The 23,824-nt window shown below is 40.6% G+C and overlaps 1 protein-coding gene across 1 annotated transcript in view; it reads left to right on the top strand.

Moving 5' to 3' along the window:
• Positions 1–23,824, top strand: part of TMEM104 (transmembrane protein 104) — a 1,389,603-nt gene that overhangs the window by 330,971 nt on the left and 1,034,808 nt on the right. Inside the window, exon 5 of the mRNA XM_044085161.1 lies at positions 1,001–1,097. Within this exon, the coding sequence (XP_043941096.1) occupies positions 1,001–1,097 (97 nt within the window). The remainder of the gene's footprint in view (positions 1–1,000; positions 1,098–23,824) is intronic.

Here is a 23,824-nt window from a genome sequence, read left to right as displayed (position 1 = left end):
CCAGCTGAATATACAGTATGACCTTTTTTGAAATTTAACTCATGTTTTAACTTTTTTATTTCTATGACCTTTAAGTCATCACCTTCAACTTTAAGATAAAAAATCATCCTAAGCCATTTTGCTTCTTAAAAAAAAAAAAATCTCATTGGAGAACCCTACTCCAGAGTGTGTGTGTATGTGTCTAATAAGTAAATGTTTCCATTTGGATTCGGCCACCAGCAAGTTCTTTTTTAAAATCACATACTTTCAGCTCGTACATCACTGTAACAAATTAAATACAAATGTAAAGATGCTTAAAAATCATTGTTGCAGATGAAAAATGAATATCCCCCGAAAAAGTGACCATCTCCAAGCCCCACATAATAAAAAAGTAAGCTATAATCAAAATAACTGAATTGCACTGAACTTTCACAGTGTTCTGCCATTTCAAATGCATGACATTGAATCTGTGTTGTGCAGTTTTTATATGCTCTGTTCTTAATTCAGGTTTTTAATTTCTTGCATTTTTTTTTTCTTTTTACATGTTTATTACTGTTCCGGTGTACAACAAGGTAGAGTACTTTCATTAATCTCAGGTATAACCTGTTCCTGCAGTTTGTAAATAAATATCCTGACTTTTCACTCATGTAGTTCATTTATATTTTAGCTGCTTCACAGATTCTTCTTTCACCAAAGTGAAAAAAATTGTATGAATTGGAGAACAGAAAGTGATGCACCTTGTATGGGGAAGCAAAGACCTTTACTACCCAAAGAAATTCTGGCTGGGACAAATTCTGTTGAATAACTTTTAAGATTTTTGAAACAGGATTTGATGTACTTCAGCAGAACTGTAGAGATGCCGTGTAATTCCTGCATAGTGTATGGCTGACCTGTGTTTGTAGACCTAGTAGTACCAGTTTCACTTAATTTGCTTGAACTTTACTGTTCATGAAGTGTGTCATTTATGGTGTGTTTTCACAAGTCAAGATGTGTAACCTTTTTAATATATTCATTCTTTCAGGATGATGATGCTGATTCCTCCCCTGGTGTCTCAGATGTGGAAGATGATGATGTGGTGATCCGTGGAGCATCAGAGACACGACCTATTTTGTCAGTGCGTAGGTATCCCCAGTTCACTTGTTGTAGTTTCAGTGAGACTCCTGCAGTCTGCAACAAATGATTCTGCACTTGTTCACTTTGGTTGTTCATCTGCCCAGTTTGTTCAAGCTGTTATACATGCCTTTGTGTGAGGCTAAAACCTGATGCTTATCTGCTATAACTTGGCGCATACACCATGTCAAACCTGTTATCCCCTGCCATCTTCTCTTGGACATTTTGTTTTAAAGCTATTAGTATTTTGATTGCATTTCCATTTGAAAGTATGGTTGGTTTAGCCCAGTATCCAGTCAGTAAATGTACATGTTTTTAAAATGTTTGTTTTAAAGAAATAATTACATTAATGTTATTTGTTATGTGACATCAGACTTATGCCTGTGAATAAGCATTGCTGTGGTAGACAACAGTGACTGAAGCCTTCTGCTTAGTCACCTCTGCCTTGAGACACTTCATGACGCTAATAGTAGTGTGTACTCTACTAGGGTAACTATACTCTCTTTGACAAAAGTAGTGAGATAAGCAGACTAAAAGCTTTGAGGTGTTTTGTTTTATGGAAGAAAGTAAAATATTTAGAAATTCAGAAGATTAAAAAGAAGCATATAAATCAACAGTAAAATAAAGAATTCAAGAAGTCTAGTGAACATTTACTTAAAAGGTCTGGAAAGCCTAAACAATTTAAATGTAAAGCTAAAAAGAAAAATATTAATAAGGAAAGTGAATGTTAGACAGTTACACAATATATATATTTTGAACTTCTGTGCAACAAAGAAGCCTCTCAGTGCTTAGTATTTTATTTGCTACAACCCAAAATGGACTGATGTCAGCTGCTGTGGTGTCATGATTTTTGATTCACAGACCAGGGAGTCCTCTTTTTACAATGCACTGTGTCCCATTACTTGACATACCAAGTTTTTATTTTCTTGTCTCTATCAGCTTACAGTGGTAGTAATGTGAATCACTTCTTTCTTTAAATGTCTGTGAAGAGAGTGCCAATACATCTTTCCCAGTGACTCCCTTTGATTTCTAATAGCTAGCTTCTTAAGAAGAATTTGCAGTTTTAATGTTCTGACAGATGCACTTTCCTAAATGGCTTGGGTTCATAGGTAAGCACTAAGCTAGTAGCTGCCCTTGTGGAACTTTTTAAGCATAGCCAAATTTCCCTCAAAGGTGAGAATCAATCCTTGTACTTTGTGTCTGTGAGGTAAACACCTTAACCATTATGCCAGTCCTCAACAGCCTCCTGCTTCTGTTAAACCTTTTCCTCATACTGAGGCATCAACAGCTCTTCCATTTGTGGTCCTTATTATGTGTGACTGAAAACTCAAAACATGCTTAGTATTCACAGACAGGCTATGCTTGGTTTGAGTTATATGATTAGAGTGTTTTAAGGTTTTAGATTACATCATCCTCATCCTTCTACTGCTCTTCAACTGCAAGAGTCCTTATAAGGTAACTACTGATGTGACAAATGCCGAACTGAAATAACTTGAAATTTCAGTAGCAGCCATTTTTTTTTTTTTTTTTTTAATTATTTACTCTTTGTTGGCTGCATTAATCCCACTAGGCTACTGAGCTCTTTTCAGAAGAGACCCAAGGCAGTGTTTGTACTACTGGAGGAAATTTGGCCAAGGGATTGGAGAATTTTCCCTACTTTTTTCAGTAGGTGCTGTGGGATCTTTTACATCCACCTGTGCTACCCCCAACCCAGGCAGATGGGACTGTGGTTTAATAGCTCATCCGAAGGACAACACACTTAAGAAGAGCGTGATGTGATTCTGTTCTTGAATTGTATGTCTTAAGACAGGCATTTGTCTGACATTGCAGAAGAGAGTATGAGCTGCTTTTTGGATTAAGAAATTCATTCTGCCCACCTCTATTTGCCGACTGTGCAATTCTGAGCAAGTTACTTAACCAGACAATGCTCAGTAAAGAAATGTCTGCTCCATTCATTAGCATATACTATGCCAGTGTTCCTCAGATGTAAAAAAAATATTACAGCTTAGCATCTGAGGGAGTTTACAAGAGAGTAGAGCTGGTTGCCATCTGTCTTCTGTTCTTTTAACAAGACTGGTTGATAATAGTATTTGATCTTTCTTTCCCTTTAATACAGGGGCTTAGTCTTGTGTTTATCTTTATATGTAAACGTGAAGGAGTAAATGTCTGAGATCTGTATAGGGTGGTTACTTAGGAGACTGCAGGTTAACAGTGTGACTGCGTACCTTCACTGTGTACATTTCTGTTGATAACAGTATATTACATATTTTAAAATGCATCGTCAGCTGCCATGGTACTGCGATGGATAGCATTCCTCCATGACCATGCTTATTTCCTCGGCTTGATTCTTAGAACAAGTGCCACCATTTTGGTGTTACCATATTGCAAATATTTTCAAATGGGTATCTGCCAGAGTCTCTGTTTCTTCCTGCATTCCTAAAACATGCACTTGAGTAAATTGCTAATGCCCCATTGGCCTTAAAGATGCATGTGAGCCTTGCAGTGGGGTAGCAGCCTATCTTAGGCTTGTTCTTGCCTTGCAGTCATTGAGTGCTGTGACACACTTTGGCACATTGTCACCCTGAAATGAATAAAGAAAGTGTACAAAATGGATGTCTGGAAAACACAAGTGTTGATGTTTTTTTTGCAATATATTAGCACAACACTGGAAAACAGGAAAAAATAAAGAGATGCTTAATATTATGCTACCACCTTTCTTGTTTGAAATATTATTATGCTCTTTTTCCTTCATTTTATAAATGGTTTTGCCCCATAGTTGATATAGCACCTTTCATTTTTTATGAAGAATTTGGAAAATCATGTAGAGATTGTTTCTCTGCCTACAGTTGATGGCAGTCCATTGTCAACTAACTTTTATTACTAGTCCACAAACACATTTCATTATGGCTGCCTCTAATAGTTGTAGTCTAAAACCACTTAAACTGTCCTGTAACACCATCTTTGGGTTGGATAATCAGCTTTTCTGATGATAAGTAGCACAGCTGTACCACAGAATAATACTGCAGAATGTTTAACTTATTTACTGTTGTTACAGTCAGATAAGCATTCTTAAAGGAGACATACTGATTTTATTATATGCTCATGTATTCATCCTATATTCTAATGTCTAGCTTTATCCTTTTACAGAGTTATGGGGATGCTGACATCTATCTTAGCAACCAGTGAGTTCAAGACATTGAAACCATTTCTGGACAGGGTTGTAGTGTGTTGTAGATATTAACACATCAGTGGGCAATTGGAGAACACCAGTTCACCTATAGTATGTCTTTGGAAAACAGAAGGAAACTAGAACACCTGGAAAAAACTCCCATGGATTCAGAGAGGGCATGGCAGCCCCACACTAGAAGTTTCTTGTTTTCAGGAAATTAGATCATCTGCACATCATAACCCCTTCCTTTGACATCCTAGTGACATCAGCTAAGGAAGGCTACTGAGTAGTACCCAACTGTGAGTATATGTCAAGCAGGAATCTTTTATGCCCTCAACATGGTCTATAGTAAGTGTAAACAAAGCTGTCAGATTTCTTTAGATAGCAGATTAGGATAGGTTATGTGAAGCTTTATGGTTTTGTGTTTTGCTGCTGCCTGTTTCTGGGACCTTGCTTTTTGTTCAAGAAAGGCAACTTGCTTTCCATGAACAGTGTGGACTAACTTGTGCTTATACTTACTGAGGTAACCAAATAGTTTTACAAGCATATAGAGTTATTTCTTGTTGTCATCCATGGCTGAAGGGATATACAACTAAACACCAACAGTCCCATGTTATCATTTAGCCAGATACCAGTGGCTGAAGGGGATCTGCTGCTTACTGAACCCAAGGCTGTGGCCCCCAACCTAACTTTTACACCATAGGATGGGACCACCCAGAGAAGGGCCAAACTGTCTGAGCCTGCACCTCTCCCCAGGCTAAGCACATGCCTTTGCAGTTTTAATTTTCCACGTCTGCCCTTCTGTCCTTCATGGCTGCGACACCTACCTACCCCTAACTCCACTTGCTTGAGAAGGCAAAAACCCGAAAATCCAGTGGGGAAAAAACAAGAAATTCCTTCTCGACCCCTAGTGCGATCAATCTTATGGGTCAGCAAGTACCTACCTACTCCTATCAGCCAGTTCATGCCACTTCTCACTTTTTGCTACCTATACCTCTTCCTGCCTTTACGAGGAAGGGTGGGAGGGTGTTTTTCTCTGTCCTACTTTGCTGTTAAAAAGAGATCTTGCCTGGCTACCTGTGACTTTTTAAATTCTTCCTCTACGTACCCATCTACCTTTACACAACCTTCCTCATCCTTACCAACTTACTTCCTTCATGGCCCCTTCCCCCCTCCCTCCATCTCCTGCATGCTATTTTCCCCACAGCAATGTTTGTCTTCTGTTTTATCAATGTTTTTTGTAGTCTTCCTAGTTTTATAAACTCAACAGTCTTGATAGATTTGATAATACAGTATTTTTTTATTTTTTTATGTTTTTTTTTTGTCTGGTGGGTAATGTTATGTCAATAACTTTTTAACTTGTGCATTTACTGCTTGAAAGTAGTGGTATCCACTGGTTCCATCCAGTCAGATGCAGAATGTAACCTTTATTATTTTCTTTTTGTTGATTAGGTAGGTGTGCTGGTTTGCCAGCCCTTTTCATCCACAACTCAGTCTCTCTCTCTTTCAGATCAGCTGAAAATGCATTATTTAACTGAGTAAAAAGTCATGTCCTGTGATTACAATGAACAATACAGTTGCACAAAATAATATGAAAACATTGCAGTAGCAAGACAATTGAGCATTGTACAGTTACATGTGAGACATGCATTTAGTATAAAGAATAACATTGGAAACTATAGTAAGACAAGCAATTATGGTGTAATTGAGTTAGATAAAAAATAAATGTATGTACATTGTATAAAAAAGATGCTTTCTGAGTAGTTTACTAACGAAAATATTTATTACAAGAGGGTGAAGTGTCACTAGAATCCAGTGAATTATTAACCATTTTCTGTAAAGCAGTTGCATTTGGTTTAATTAAGTTGCTTATGTGGTGACTTTTTGAATTCTTGTAATGCAATTGTTAAACAGTGTACCTTTCTGTATATGTTTTGGCCCTCACTACTTACTTTTCTTAGTGTTTACTTCAAAAGTCTTTTATGATGGAGCACAACAGCTTCTAAACCTTTTAATTGTGAGGTTTGTACGCAGGTAAGTGCAGATAACAACTGATGTCCTTCCTTAGGTCATTTTTGCAGTATTCCAGTACTGTTGGGTCAGCCTGCCAAGGTAATCTGATGTCTGGTTGGGATCATATGTCAGATGTATGACTTAAACCCATGGATGTAAAGATACATAAGTGGATGTTTGAAAGTAAGCTCCTCAGACTGCATTGCCACCAGTCCAAATGCAGGTCTCGCATCAGCTGATCTGTTTATTTTGTGGTCATGGTGTTACTTCTGCCTTCACTTATTCAGATACATGCCCCATTGGGGATCCTTCCATTTTTTCATCTACTTTAGTGTTTATATGTGTTATATGTCAGTTAAGAGAATGAAGTGTGATTCTGGTTGGCCAATTACGTATAAGGACGTCCACTCCCAGTGTTGTTTTGTCTTGGAGCTGAACGTGACTATAAGAATTGTCGTCATCTTTGTCAGTTATTTGTTCTAAAAACCCTGTGTATGCATGTTTCCTCACAAAATACCAATTTTGAGATCCATCACTTGAAGCACCTCACCAAGTCCAAAGCGGTGGAACACTCTGCCTCCAATGTCCTGCTTGATCCTAAAAAAGAGATTCAAAGGCATAAGTTTCAAAACATTGTCTGCCTAGTTGGACTCAGACTTGCACACTGAAGTATTCTACCAGTACACCCCATCACTTCTCAAACTCCTGCTAAATGAACCCCACTGAAGGGCTGGTATGGCATCTGCTTCTCGCATGTCCGATATGACCGATCATATCACTATGGTTGAGAAGGGCGAACCAAGGCTCAGTACTTCTGAGGCACTAGAGAGAATAAATTAAATTCTGGTTAGGGAAGAGGTGCCTGTACCTTTGATTAAGGTGTGCCATGGGTCTGATCCGCCACATTTTGTAAAAGCAGAAACAAAAGGTTAAGAATGTTTCTCTATCTCAGATGTCTCCAGAAAAGGAATGGCTGGAATATTCACAGGACCTATATAAGGACATTTTGTATCTCAAACCTCCTTACTTTATTTCTACTTCATCTCTTCCTTCCCTCCCTCAGAAGAGACAGCATGAATCCTCTTCTTATAGGTTCATTGGTGTTTACTAGGTTAATGACCACAAGGGCATTTTTAAGCCTAGCCAAGCATCCCAAATCTCTGACAAGTTCTGATACCCTTGATAAGTGTAAGTAGGGGCTTGGGAGATGTAATATTTACAAGCTAGGGCCTAGGAGGTGAACCATTTACAGGTTGCCTGTGTCCATTAGAGGCGTTGGTGCCAAACCAGGGGTGAATTTCCTGTTCCCCATCCAGTTGTCCATGTTGCACTTGAATTGGGTTAGGAAGAAACTCTACTTCACATAGATGGGGAGCCTGTTCCAGAGACGGGGTAATCTCTGAGATACATACCTGTCTCTCCAGAAGGTCCTATTTATATCACATGCAAGGTTTAAGTCTTTAGAATGGTAATTCTGGTGCTGTTTGTTTTGAAGATATGCAGGAGGTCCATCACAGTGGGGTCTGACAATGCCCTGTATGTCAGGCATAGATCTCTCCTCAAAAGCCTGTAGGAGACAGAATACAGGGATAGAGCCTTGATGCAGTCTGCATAGGACATTTTACTTGAGCCCTGTATTCTTTTAGTGAGGAACCTCTGTGGACGCTCCAATTGTTGGATATGCCTAGTTAGGTACATACCAGAGGGGGCACTGTACTCAACGATAGGTCTGATGAATGCTGAATACAGTGGAATGATGACTTCCTTGGACTTAGATACCATACCTTTGTTTATAAGTTGTGCAACATAGAAGGATTTCCTCATTACTGTAGACATGTGATGGTCAAATGCTAGATTACTATCTATGTGTGTCCCTATGTCCCTGACTACTGGGTCATCTCTAGGGGCTGTGTTGTCAATATGATAGTTACCAGGGGTAGATGACTTCCTGAAGGATACTGTTATGCATTTCTTGACATTTAGTTTTAGTCCATGGCTGTGACACCAGTTGTTTGTCTGTGTCAGCCCGTCCTGAATAACATTTGTCAGTGTGGGATTCCTAATTTGCAATCATTTACAAATTTAGTCAGCCAGAGACCACTGACATTGGCCTTGACATCAGAGAAGTAAATGCCAAATAGGAGCAGTCCAGGGACTGATCCCTGAGGGACTCCACTTGTGACTGGCCACTTTGTAGAGGTGGACTCTCCAACTTTAACTTCCTGGGTCCTGTCTGTGAGCCAGTTGGCTGTCCACCGGATGACATGTAAGTTTGTCCCTAAACTTTTGAGTTTGTCAACAATCCCCGAGTGGGGTATTGTGTCAAATGCCTAGGCCAGGTCAACATAGGCAGTATGAATCATTTTGCCCTCATCCATTGCTTTGGTGACCTTCTCAATGAAGTCTACCAGGTTGAGTAGGCATGATCTGCCCTTGATGAAACCAAACTCGGTTGGGTCCAGTGCCTGGAGGTTTACTATATTACTATCATTTCCACGATAATTCTTTCCATGGCTTTACATATAATACTAGTGAGGCTTATGGGTCTATAGTTTCCAGGGCATGTAGGTGTTCCACCTTTGTGCAGAGGGATGACTGTTGCTGTTCTTCATTCATGCGGCACAAAGCCTGTTTGGAGGCTATCATTAAAAAGCAATTCCAGAGGACCTGTTAGATCATATTTCATGCTATTTAGAAGGCATCTTGGGATATTGTCTGGGCCTATTGATGCAGTGTTTTTGGCCTTAGAGAGAGCATTAAGGACCTATTCCCTAGTGATAGCAGAGGGAGTTATATTAGATGGTATTTCCTGAGGGAAGGTTGAGGGGGTGTAAAGTTGGAGCTGAATTTATCGGCCAGTTGGTTTGCTGTATCTTCTGGCTCAGTATAGGTGATGCCATTTACAGTGAAGTCTGCACACAATTGTGTATTGCCTTTGAGGTTGCGAACAAAGCTAAAGAATGCCTTGTGGTTGTCCTTGGCCTGGGAGGCCAGATTCACCTCAAATTTGGCTTTGGTGGACTTTGTCTTATGAGAAGTTTGTTTAGTTTGAGAATGCTTTTATCCTGCTGGGTGCTTCACCTCCTGACTTTTGCCATGATTTTCTTCCTTCTGTTATACAGCCTATTGATTTTGTGATTCCACCAGGGTAGCTTGTTGTTTGAGTTAGTTCTGTACTTCTTCCTGGTGGGCACAGCTGCCTCTATACGGCTATTAACATGCTTGTACATAGTTTCTGTGAAAAATTATGCCTAGGCAACAGTGTTCTCGGGGTTTATTTGTCAGGTTTTCACTTAATAGCAGGAAGTTAGCCTTAGTAGTTCCTAAATATTCCATGTTTAGCTGGGGGTCCAGGTATTATTTTTACTTCAAAGGAGACCGTTTTGTGGTTTGACCTTACCAGGAAAGACATTACACTAGAAGGTACGCAGCACTCTCCCATGTTAGTGAGGACCAGATCCAGTATTGCTGCACCCCTGGTTGGGGTATTGACTGTCTGGTTCAGGGAGTTTGTGTTTACAAAATCCAGGACCTCTGTGCCTGTGCATTGGGTGTCATATAGGATTTTCAGTTAATAGTGGGGTAATTAAAGTTGCCCATGAATATGATATTGGGTTAGATGGTTAGTGTCTGTAATAAGTTTAAATACATGGTATGAGTTTCCTGGGTCATAGAGGGGGGACCTATAGCTTGCAGGGAAGTGATACTGGATTTTGCTTATGGTGATTGGAACATGGAGCACAAGTGCATTGTCCTGTTTGACCAGCCTTGAGGTATATTTATTTTTGATGTAAATAGAGACACCTCCCCGTTTACTCCCTGTCTGTGTAGTAGCTGGTCTAAATGTGTGGAGGGCATTATCGCCTTGCACTGTTCGTGTGCTGTCTGCGGCTTTAAACCATGTCTCTGACCACACAGACATTAGCATTCTCTAGGGTGAGGAGAGCTTCTAGTGAGTGGAGATTTTTGTTTAGACTCCTAGCATTGAGCAGTAATACATTTAGATTTTCTTGGTTTGTTTTGCTTTTGGCACTTTTGCTATATTTTTTGGTTACTTGGTTTTACTTTGCTGTGTTGGAAGTACTTTCAGTTTGGCATCGTCTAAAAAAGGCACTACAAGGGAAGAGAATGTTTTAGCTAATATTCAAAAGCTTAGAGGGGAGAAGTGCAAACCATGCTTGGCAAAGCAGTGTGGGTTGTTGACCATCTCCTTCTAAGCTGACAAATATTTTCCCCCTTAGAATGACACCAGAAACTAAGCCAATTATTAAAGTCAGTCATCTTTCATTTGTATTGTGGCATCATTCTTGGAGAAGGTAAAATGCTGCTCAGTGCTAGGCTTGCACCAGCCTGAGACACACATTGTGAGAGCTCTATGATATCACTCTTCACGTAGTCTAGGGGGGTACATCTCAGGTCATTTACTCCCACATGGACTATGACTTAGTCATACTGGTACTTGTGGTCCAGTGACCTCAGTGCATGCGTAATGTGGTGGATTCTAGCCCCTGATAAGCAACTGATCATGACTTTCTCCTTATTCAGCCTGGTGAGAGGGACATCAGCGTGTCTCATGATGGAGGCACCAATGACCAGAATGTTGGATTGTATGCTGGCTTGTCTTATGGGCTTAGAGGTAGAGGCTCCATGAGATGTGGCTCTGTGTTGATGTGGGTGTTGTTTTGACAAAGTGCACTTGGGGGTGCTGTGGGTATTTGTTACGTGTACTTTTTTCTAGGAGGTCTTTGTGCTTTAGGAAGGTTACATTTAAGTGCCTCAGCATATGAGGAAGAGGAAGAATTTGATTCTAATGAACATCCTATAGTATATTCTTCTCAGAGTCATTCATCATGACAGTTAGCTTCAGATGATGTAGACACATTATTTATTCCCTGACTCTCCTGTTGAGGAAATCTCCTTTGGGGAAATCATTACAAAAATGATGCAGTGTTTTGAATGGGAGTCGAGGAAAATTTCTGATGTGCAGAAAAGATATTACACTTTGTTGGAGGTAGGGACTCCTATGCCAACACCTGTTCTTCCAGTTTTGGAGGCTTTTCTTGATGCCTTTGCATCCATGCATTCTTTGCTTGGCTCACAGCCACCTGCCCCTAAGACCCTAAGAGGCCTTAGAGGTTTTAAAGAGTGCCAGGAAATCTAAAAATGCTATATAAAAATCCTTTGGCAGATCCCTCTGTGTTTTCTGTTTCCACAGACAAGCCTTCCAAGCTATTACCTGCTGCTAATATTTTACCTTCATACTGAGATAGTAAGACTATGGACATAAGTTGACATTCTGACCTTCAGGGCATTGAATTATTAAACCCAAATGACAAAATCTCAGTTGTCTATTCTTGGTGAATTGAACAACACTTTGACTAATCTTGAGCTTTCTGAACCTAAGCAGAGGGCTAATTAATTCTATGGTGGGTCGGGCTACTCAAGTGGCTGTGTTGCAGTGGAAGCTTCTTTCAGGGTGGCTGCTACTGGATTTGCCATTAGAGGATTTGCTTGGCTTCATTCTCGCTCCCTTCTTGAGTATATCAAGCTAAACTGTTAGACTTCCCCCTTAACAGGGGGCCTACTATTTGGCCCTGCAGTGGCAGACCTTTTCATATATTTCCATAGATGATAATGCAAGATTTCAAGCAAAATCTTCTCACTTCCTGGGTATCAAATGAACTATCTGGATAAACCCACTTCCTCTGATCATAAAGATACAAAATCTTTACAGAAGGGCAGGAAAATGCCAAAAAAAAAAAAAAAAAAAAAAAAAAATTAGGACAAACCTATTAGAGATTCCAAGTCTGGGGACCCCCCCCCCCCAGAGAAATCAGCCTAACTACCTTCTGCCACATCATTCCTTCCTCAGTCCACCCTTTCTCTTGTCAAAAAGGCTAATCTCCTCCATTTCAGCTTTGCAGCTCATCGTTTCAGATTCCTGGTTCCTTCTGTTATTCAGAAGGCTACAAAATGACTTGGAAGAAAATTCCAATTTTACGGGCTCTTTGTGACTAAGGCACCATAAACGCTGTGCCACCCCTCCATCTAAGAAAAGGCTTCTATTCCAGGCTTTTCCTGGTACCCAGAAAAGGAGACTGCAGATGCATTCCGAATGTGTCTCATCTTCATTCAAAATGCTTTCCCTTCAAACTCTTCTTACTCCAAGCTTTTCTGGTATCCTTGAACCTGAAGGATGTTTATCTTCACATTCCTGTTCACCCTTTGTACTGGAAGCTCCTTTATGGTTTGGGTTAACCACACCACCCAGGGTTTTCACAAAGTGCCTAACACCAGCAATCACCTTTGATAGGACTACAGAATGTCAATTATTCCCATACCTTAGTATTATACAGGCAGCCTCTCAGGAAGACCTGTTAAAACATTTCAACTTCATTATCTCCATACAGCAGAGGCTGGGCTTCACAATCAATCTAAAAAAGTCTGCCGTGACCCATACACTGAATCTGGTCTTTCCGGGTGCGGGCTGGAGTCCTGAAGTCTGTATGGTTTCAACATTGCCACCCATTGGATACTTGACTTTCATTACTTCCTTTTGTGAAACTAGAATACAAGTGGTGAACCTCTTAGGTACAGCTGAATCCAGAATTACCAGTGAGACCAAATTGTCCTTTTCAGGAAATGCACAATGCACAAAGATACATCAGATATTGCTTGGGATCCAAGGACAAGTTCCTTATCTGTTTAGAGTAAATGAATATGCAAGGGAAAGAAGGAACATATTGTGAAAGAAATGAGGGCACTCATTCAGGTTCTACAGGTGTTTTCACACTTATGGAAGCCAGGTCCTCAAAATTTATTCTGGCAACACATCACTGCAACACATCACAACTATCATATGACATATAAACAAACAGGGGGAGTTGGGGGGAGCCTTTGTCCTGTACATTGTCGTGGCAGATTCACTATGCAGGTTTCCTGGAAGACCCTCATGAATAGCCACTAAATAGAGAGGTGTTCATGGATATAGTCCACAAATGGAGTACTCCTCTGATATACCTGTTTGCCTCCATTCACAATGAACAGCTCAGGCTTTTTTTTACTCCAAGATCCCTTGCCCCCATGTCTGGAGGAAAAATACAATGTCTGTCTCATGATAGGGGAAGTTTGTTTATGCCTTTCCTCCACTAATCCTACTCCCAAATGTCCTGTTAAAAATCATAAAGGACAGACTGAAAACCTTGCTGCTGTGTCCCTTTTGGCCCAGGCAGTACTGGTTTCCCTTCATCATCATCATCATCATCATCATCATCATCATCATCATCTTCTGCCCAGGGGTCATCATCACAAGTTTACCCTATAGAGCAGTCTTGCTGATGTAGAAAATGAGTTCTCTGCTCCATCCTAACTTGTTACCCCTCTAAGTGACATTATGGATGACAGAATTTTATTCCCTTTTAGATATTTTTTTATGAATGTGCTCCAGGTTCTTCAGGAGAGAAAACCTACCACTGGCAAATCTTGTATATCCAAATGGAAAACATGTTCAATCTGGTATCACAAAAAGAGAGAGAACCACATTCAAAATTAGATTCCCACTATGCTCATACTTGTATGTCAGCTCTTTACAGCTGGTCTAGCCTATTCTTCTATCAAGGCACACTTAATTCTGCAATTTCTGCATATATGCCCATTGATTCACCCCTGCTGTCTAGAATGGAGGTGAAACAATTTCTAGAAGTTGTCCTTCATTTCAACCCAGTAGTCAAGCTGTATCCCCCTCCTTGGTTTAACTATATCTTGAAAAAGCTTACCCTACCAGGCCAACTTTCAAACCAGCAACTTTGGCATCTTTAAAATGTGGTACTTGGAAAACTGTTCTGCTAGTGGACCTTACTTCTGCCAGAAGGATTACAGAGCTCCAAACCCTAATGGCCTGTCCTCCCTTTCTTACTTTCTCTTAGGATCAGTTCTCCCTTTATAACTAAAGGGGTCAATGAGTCATCTTTCAACCAGGCTAATATTCTGCCTACTTTCTTTGCAAAGTCTCAAAACAAGGATAAAAGACTTCTGCACTCACTGGATTTACACAGGCAATTCTGATACTATTTGGACAAGACAAAAGACATTAGGAAGACAGACCAGCTGTTTGTTTCTTTCCAGGAAAACAAATTGGATAATCTTGTCTCCAAGCAAGTAATTGCCAACTGTTTTTCAAAGTCCATTTCCTTTTGTATTTCCATCATGACAAATCCTTATCCTCTCTGATTAAGGCCCATTCTGATGGAGTAGTTTCTTCTTTTACACAGGAAATGATTCCATGGTTACTAGAGGCAGCTACCTGGTCATCTGTGCACACATTCGTGAAACAATACAGGGTAGATGCTTTCTGTAGATCTAGAGCTTCTTTTGTTAGACCTTTGCTGTGTGGATTGACAGATCACTATTCTTGGTCAGTCCTCCCTTTCTGAATGTTGAGCTTTAGGAATCACCCAGTAGTATTAGAATAGTGCAACACTGATGTAAGGAAAGATATTGTACAATTGTGTAGCAACTTACCATAGCAGAAGATGTCCCTACTGTTCACTGTTGCAGTATTATTTCCCACCCACCTTCCCCCTTTTTCTGTTTATGAATGTTCATGGACTGAGGGGGAACCATTTCCATGTATCCTGTCTTTTAGCTGACCTTAATATTTTGCTGTTTTTTTTCCTCAGGTGTTTCTACAACTCCTGGCTTACAGATGGTCTGAGGATCTTACACTTATACATCCACTTGCTCATGAGCTTAGGTCATATATCAGCCATATGACCACATGGAACTTTTTTTTTTGGATTTAGTACCTTGGATGGATATTGGGTTACCTCTGAAGGGTAACCCAATAATACTGGAATACAGTAACAGTAATCAGTAGGACATCTACTTTTACAATAAGTCCTTGCACAACTGTACTTTATGCAATAACATGTCATTAACTTTCAAAAATGTGCTTACTGATTGGACAGCCTAGATAGTGTGCCATTGTAAATCAAAGCAAGTTTGGCAACTAAAGTATTATAAGAGCAGCCAGACATTCCACTGGGATATATTTATCTACATTAAAAGCATACTTTACAAGGGACAGTGCAAAATATGAGAAAAAAAACGGGCATTCTGCAAAACCCAGAGCAGTTGAAAGGTATGCTTACCAGCGATATGCACAAAGATATACCATAAAGTTTTGCCCAGTCACTTATAACTTTTTTAAGTTTTTGTTAAAAAGTTAAGGATTTCTGTTGGTCTTTAATGCCAAACATTAAACTTTCACTTTAGACTGTCTCACAAAATGGAGAACAAAAAACTTCACTTTGGAAAGCTGTAGCTTTTAGAAGAAATAGCAACAGCTGACATGTCCTCAGCTTTGCAATGCAGAGAAATAATATCAAGTCAGGCAGCTGTAAGTATTGAAAGAAATAGTTACACCTACCATGTCCTGTTCTCTGTAAACTGAAGAACTTCAAAAGGAAAACACTGCTAACGCCACGCTATGTATGCTTGAGAAGTCAGGAAAAAGATTGAAATAACTCATGCAAGCAGCGTCTGGTAAAAATCCACGTATTTAATGTAATGTCATACAAAACACCACACAATTGTAAAAACTATCTGAATGACTCCCCCTTTAGACCGATTGTCTCTGGTAGTCGATCCAAAACATTCCCATTGGGAGTAGCTATCGATAATATGTTAAAGCATGTCTGTGACAAAATTTCTCATTTAGCCAAAGACTCTTGTTTTATCCCATTTTCCTATTCACATTTGCAATAAGGACATTTTATTTGTAACTATAGATGTCATAGATCTTTTTTCATGCATACCTAAAATTGAGGGGCTAGAAGCATTCAATCGAAGTATTTACAAATACGCTGACCTTGATTGGGACAAGATCTGTTTAATTACTGATATGATGAGTATAGTATTAGACCATAACTACATTTACTATGAAGGTGAAATATTCAAACAAACTAAAGGGGTAGCAATGGGTGCTGCCTGTGCCCCTATTTTCGTCAACATGGTAATATTAGATTGGGAGGAATCTGTTATTTTCACAAGTGATTTTTATAGATACATCAAATATTATATACGTTATCTTGATGATATTTATATATTATGGGATGCTAATGTTGAGACTCTTATGAAATTTATTGATTATTTGAACTCCAGTAGTACTTTCTTGAAATTCACTTACGCACAAAGTCACGAAGGTCTAGCGTATTTAGACACATTTGTATTTATAATAAACTCCCATTTTTCTTCGAAAATCTATAGGAAGACTACATTTTCGAACAGCTATCTAGAACATTCTAGTAACCACCCTAAGTCCCTTTTGAGAAATATTTATAAGGGACAACTAATTAGAGCTGTAAGAATGACCTCTGACTATTCTGATATGACAGCTGAGGTAGCGTATATTACCTCACTATTTAGAGACGGGGGTTATGACACTAACATGATGTACAACCTAAGTAGTCAAGTAATTAGAGGATGGGGTACTAGATACATACCACTACTAGGTTTGGAATCCAAAAATAGTAATGCTACCATTACTAAAGAAACTTCTGTTGATTTTTGTAGATCATGTATTTTAGAATACGGACCTTTTTCTTATAAAGTCAAAGAAATTTTAAACAGTAATTGGAGTATTATACTGGCAGACACACAAATAGCGAACATATTGGGGCATAGACCTTGTTTTGTGAATAAAGTGGGCCCCAACATAAAGAGGTTGTTGGAAAATCCTCCCATACAAAAATCAATTATATCTAAGAACACACAAAAATGTGGTAGATGCAATTGGTGTTTTGCTATTAACAATAGTCAAAGCATTAGGTTGAACAACGTGACTGGGTCTTTTATTAGATTTAAATCAGGAAATTGTACAACAAAATTTGTTATTTACATTGCACTATGCACAGTTTGTTCAGCGTTCTATATAGGAAAGACAGAGAGACAGCTGAACAAAAGAATCTACGGTCATTTTTACTCCATTAAAAAGAATGATGAAAAAAATGCCCTTTATAGACATATCAAACAACAAGGAGTTGAACATAAATTTACGTTTGGTATAACTGATATGGTTAAAGCAGACCCTAGGGGAGGCGATCAGAAGGGCCATCTATCATATAGGGAAATGTGGTGGCAAATTTATACTGATGCAGCCTCTGCCCCAGGTTTGAATGAAAGTTTGACTATCAAACCATTACTATATAAATTGAGTCATTAATATTTATAAAAAAATTTTTAGTATATTTATTGTGGTTAAATATGTGTTATTTGTGTTAATATGTATATTCAGTGATGTTTAGTGAATATTTATCAATTGTTTTGGGTTAGTGTTGAATATACACATTCATAATATCGCATGTTTATTTACTTGCATTTTTAATATTTTTAAGCTTGTTTGAAATATTTTTGGCAGCTTACATTAGTTTAAGTAACTTCAGAGTATGGTACATACAAAGTATTAATTAAGTGTGTACACCTTTAATAGTTTTTGGCGCCAAAGACTTTTTAAATATGGTTAGGAATTCAATATGGCATTCAGTTCTGATGAAGCCTGTATTACTTACGGGTGAAAGCGCTCAACTAGTTTTTACAATTGTGTGGTGTTTTGTATGACATTACATTAAATACGTGGATTTTTACCAGACACTGCTTGCACGAGTTATTTCAATCTTTTTCCTGACTTCTCAAGCATACATAGCGTGGCGTTAGCAGTGTTTTCCTTTTGAAGTTCTTTGGTTTAGCAAACGCTCTTGGTTTACTTCGTTCTGTAAACTGGAGAAAGCTTATTTGTATTAAACAAATCTATATAATATATTAACAAAATCACAAGTTACCATGCTGCAAGCACTGCTACAATCAATTCTATGGCATACTTTCCAACATCTTCCCTCTTAGAAGGAGATGTCAGTCATTATTCAGTCCTCATTGATTTGCTGGAAAACCACATTTTTATGAAAAGTAGACCAATAAACATATAAATAAATAAATAAATATGTATATACATATAAAATAGGACTGGAAAATAAATGTATTGTGCTTGCACTGGCACATACTGACAGACCATGCCGAATACATGTTTTGAATGCACCAGACTTCCTGAAGCCAGTAGAAGTCCTTTTATATGATACCATAATTTAGAAAAGTTAAGCCTTTTTTTTCTTAAATGTCATTGTATGATTGCAACAAGCTACTCCTGTGTGGGGGTAATGTAAGATTTACCCATGGTTGTTTAATGACTCTGGCTTCAACCTAGTGATCAAACCATGCTAACCATGGATAAATCCTGTGTCTCCCACACCCTGTCCTGGATTATTGCTAAATTGTAACGTGAACCATTTCATTGACAAGGCTACTACTGTTTCCTGCAAATATAATAAGGGTGCTTCGTGCATTACAGTAACATTTATGACATCTTTCATCTAACTGATGAGAGCAGTTGAAGTTGATATGCAAACGCCATTTTTCTTTAACATATGAATGAGTTTTGATCGTGAAAGCCTATGATGTCCTTCTATTCTCATGTTGCAGTATTCATAACTGTAGGGAGGTTGTTGCCTGCAGCACCGGACATCCGTCCAGTATACCAAAGTCTTAGGAGCAGGGATACATGCTATGTTGATTCTCCGGACCATAAACCGATGTCAGCTATAAAAGTGACATCTGCACATACCCCCTTCAGAACTTTTTTGCCACAGTGATCCACAGACCTCTGATCGCCAGCTCCAGGAATCAATTTGTTCATTTGTTTCAGCCGTCTGATACAGATAAGTAACTCTTTAGGTTTTTTGTTACCTTTCTTATAGCTTTTCAAATGTACATGTCAGCTAGGAAGGGGAAGTGCCCTTGTGGAAGACAAATTCCACATAAGGACATGCATGATAAGTACTTATTCTGCTTAGGTGAAGGCCACAACCATATGTCTTGTGCTGTCTGCAAGTCTTTTGTACCAAAAATTTTTTGCAGCCATCTGGCTGCCTTAAAGCTTTATTTAGAAAACCAGAGGCTCCAGCATCTAGTGTTAGGCATGGAAGGTGAGATAGGTACCTCTAATGAGCCACCCCTAGAAGATGGCCAGGAACGTCAGGCCTGACTACCATGCTGCACCTTGGGAGTCTGGTGAGACTCTCGAGGCAGATATTAGCCCAGAGTCTCATCAGTCCCCCGTTACACAGCTAGAACCAGGAACCATGGTGGAAACCGGTTCAAAGGAAACGCAGAGTACGTCCGCTGAGGTTGATCAGCCATCAGCCCCTGATGGAGAGGAGGAACCATGGCTCAGGGTATTGGAGGGGCCTACTGTAACCTTCCCATCCTCCCAGGCATCTGCCTCTAAGCTAACACATCCTTCTAATCCTCTAAAGGGGAAACAGAAATTAAAACATAGTGAACATAGAGAAGCTGAACCAGCTCCTAGATGGGAAGTTTTTTTTTTCCCCAAATCTTTTCAGGGCCTTCCAGGCCCTCCAGTCTCGGGTACCTCAACCTGCCCCTACACCTGTGCAGGCCTTAGAGGAATCAATAGAAGAACTCTCTTCTCTGATGAATCACTTGCCTTTTGTTACCAGTTCATTACCCCTGAGGAGGAGGACTGTATTAGCCCTGAATCTCCAGGAGAAGAATTCTCCTTTGGGAACACCATTTCTCTGATGAGAGAACATTTTTAAGTGGCAGGCTTCAAATGTCTCTGAAACTAAAAAGAGATACTTTGAATTATTGCAGAGGGACCACCCATCTCCATCTGCAGCCCCGCCCCTGCTTCCATCCTTTCATGATGCCTGTCTGGCTGCCTCCCAAACCCCTGACTGTCAGCCCCCAGCTTCTAAATGTCCAGATAGATTTTATAAAGTTTCTCAAGATACACAGTTTTTATTCAAGAACCCCCCTGCAGACCCTGCTGTCTTTGCCATGTCAGCAGATAAGTCATGCAGACAGCTGCCTTCCTCCTTTCTGTTCCCCACTGACAAGGACAGCAAATTTATGGACAGACTAGGGAAGAAGGTGCATACATCTTTCACTCTAGCCATCAGAGCCCTAAATTATCAAACTCACATGGCTAGGTTTGTTTTAGATACCCTGTCAAAAGCCTCTACACTGATGCCAGATGTGCCAGACTCTCTTGCTAAGTCACAACTCTTGGCCCTGCTCTCTACCACCTCTTAGGTGACCAGGCACTCCATAAAGTGCAGTTACGATGCGGTAGAGTCATCCTCCAAATTTGCAGCCTCAGGTTCTAACCTGAAGAGATATTCTTAGGTGAGGGTATAGCCCCTTCCCATGGATGTCCAGACCAAATTGATAGATGCACCTCTTGATAGGCCCTTTTTGGTGCAGCCTCTGCAGAGCTCCTTAAATCCCTACAGGAAAAGGGGCAAGGAACTACAAAATTTAAAATATTTGTTAGTCTCTCCTATTCCTAGGTATCATAGGAACTACCCTCAAAGGACCACCTTTGTTAGGAGGCAATCATCTCATTCTAATGCCCCACAGGCTAAGGGATGGAGGCAGTCTAGGAGACACTCCACTCCTAGATAAACTTCTGCCTCCACTCCACCCCCCTTTTGGAGATTGCTTGACCAGGACAGAGCCCTTCCAGTGTGACTCAATCCCGTTACCCAACTCCACTCCCTTATCCCTCTGCCTCACCCTTTCCCTACCCTCATGGCAGAAAATAACCTCAGAGGCTTGGGGTCCTTTCCATCATCCAAAAAGGATACTTTATTACTTGGTGGACACTTCATCCCCTTCAGGCGACACCCCAACCGCCTACAAGTCAGCTTCATCTCTTCTCCCCAATTTTGGATCAGCTCCAAACTGTGGGCACCATAGAAAGAGTTCCCCCAGAACAGAAAAACAAGGGGTTTTACTCCAGGATGTTTTTGGTTCCAAGAAACAATGGTCCTTGGAGGCCAATTCTGGATTTGACTGTACTCTAATCTATTCCTCAAGGTGCCTACCTTCAAAATGCTCACCTTGCATCACTTCCTACCCCTCATCCCTCACAAAGCCTTCATGGTATCCCTAGCTCTGAGGGATGCTTACCTTCATATTCCTATTCACTCCAGCTACAGGAAGTTCCTTCACTTCTCCATGGGTCCTTGCATTTTCAATTTTTTGCATTGCCATTTGGGTTTTCCACAGCCCCCAGAGTATTCACAAAGCGCCTAACTCCAATTATCGCCCACCGCAGAGTGCAGGGCATTCAAATATATCCATATCTAGATGACCTCATGATACTTCAGGATTGTCACACCCTCCATCACCACCTAGGCATGGTGTCCAATACCCTGGCAAACCTAGGGTTCACTGTGAACCAGGAAAAATCTCACCTGACACCCACCCAAGAACTGGATTTCTTGGGGTGCAGGATAAAAACAGACCAAATGTCAGCCTTCATTCCTTGCCAGAAGGTGGAAGCCATCACACATTACCTTCAAACACTCATCTCTCTACAAACCTCATCAGCCAGGGAATTCCTGAGGGTCGTAGCCCACATGGCATCCTTGATTCCCATGCTTTCCTTAGCAAGGCTACATGTGATAAAATTTCAGTGGGTGCACAGGAGTTGGTGGAACCAACATTCACACCTCCTGGATGCTCCTCTACCTCTCCACTCCTCCCATGCCTGAAAAAAGAGCTGCAATGGTGGATTACAGCTATACACCTTAATCAGGGTATATCTTTGCAGATTCCTCCGCACTCGCAACAAATCTTCACAGATGCTTCAGAGCTGGTTTGGAGAGCAGTCCTGCAAAGCCACAACAAACAAAAACAGAGTTCACAGAAAGTGGTCCCCCCTCAGGCAAAGGGACCACATCAGTATCAAAGAGAATGAGGGCCCTTCTCCTAGCTTTACAAACTTTTTATCCAATTCTCCTACCATGCACCTTAAAAGTTGTCACAGGCAATATGACTGTCCTGTGGTATATCAACAAGCAGGGGGGGGGGGGACAAGATCCTACCTGCTCTGCAACCTGGCAATTCAGCTTTGGTCCCTGGCAGCAGAACTGCACATTCACCTGAAAGCAGTGTACATTCCTTCAGCAAAGAATGTGATGGTGGACACTGTCAGCAGATCCTCTGCACCCTCTCATGAATGGGTGCTTCAAAGGGAGGTGTTTTTTGGAGCTTATTCACAAGTGGGGTATTCCTCAGACAGATCTGTTTGCCTCCTCCCAGAAAAGGTAGATGCCTCTGTTTTGCACAAGGGATCCACATCCGCAGGCTTGGATGGTGGACGCCTTCCCTTTTTCTCAGGCAGGGATGTATCTTTATGCCTTTCACACAGATTCAAAGAGTCCTTCCGAAGATTCAGAGAGACAAACCAAAAATCCTCCTGTTGACTCCCTTTTGGCCAAGACAGCATTGGTTTCTTCTTCTTCACCTACTAGCCAAGGGCAATTACCACACCTTACCCCACCAATTTGACCTACTCACACAAGACAGAGGGTCACTCATTCACCCTCAGGTGATCAATCTCAGACTCACTCCATGGGTGATAGAGTTCTAATCCCCTTCAGACACCCTGTATTCAGAGGACATACTCAGTGTCTTGCAGGAGGCCAGGAAACCTAGTACCAGGAGCAATTATGTGTCAAAATGAAAAAGATTGTCCAGGTGGTGTCAAAAGAAAAAACAGGACCCTTTCTTACTCATGTACCTATGGTCCTTTCTTACTTGTGTGAGCTTCTACATTCAGGACTGACTTGCTCTTCTATTAAGGTACACTTGTCAGCCATTTCAGCCCGTCTCCCTTTTGTTCCTCCCTTGGCATCCAGATTAGAGGTAAAACTGTTCTTAAGAGGGAGCCTTCATATCAGAGCCCCTTGAAAACGGATACCGCCTTCATGGGACCTTAATTTGGCATTGAAAAACTCACACTACCTCCTTCTGAACCAGCTCACTCAACATCTCTGAAACTATGTACTTGGAAAACATCCACCAGGAGGGTCTCAGAAATCCAGGCCTTGGTGGCTAACCCTCCTTACCTCATCTTTGGTAAGGACATGGTCTCCCTCAGGACTAACTCCTCCTTCATGCCTAAAGTGTTTAATGAACTGTCCTTGAATCAAGCCATTAACCTCCCAGTTTTTTTCCCTCAACCTCAAAATTCATCTGAAAGAACCCTACATTCCTTAGATGTTCATAGACAGCTTAGGTATTACCTGGACAAGACCAAATCCATTAGAAAATCTGACCAGCTGTTTGTCTCCCTTCACCCAAGGGCCTTGGGGAAGGCAATCATTAAACAGACTATATATCATCATGGATTTTTAAAGATATCTCTGACTGTTATTCCTTTCATGGAAAGGTTTTAACTACCAATGTGAGCGCGCATTCTACTAGGGCAGCTGCCTCTTCAGCAGCCTTTTTGGGGGGGGGTGGACTACACTTCCATGCTGGAAGCGGCCACCTAGTCCTCAATCCATAACTTTACCAAGCACTACAAGCTAGATCTGGTCTCTAGAGCCAGAACTGGGTTTGCTAGGTCAATGTTACAGGGTCTCATAGACCAGACCCCTCAACCTACCTCTCAGTTTCCTACCTAAAGCT

Source organism: Protopterus annectens, chromosome 10.part0 (assembly GCF_019279795.1).
Source record: "Protopterus annectens isolate FY-2018-M chromosome 10.part0, PAN1.0, whole genome shotgun sequence".
Lineage (NCBI taxonomy): Eukaryota > Metazoa > Chordata > Ceratodontiformes > Protopteridae > Protopterus > Protopterus annectens.
The sequence above is the reverse complement of the archived record's forward strand: the minus strand, read 5'-3'. Positions and strand labels throughout refer to the sequence as shown.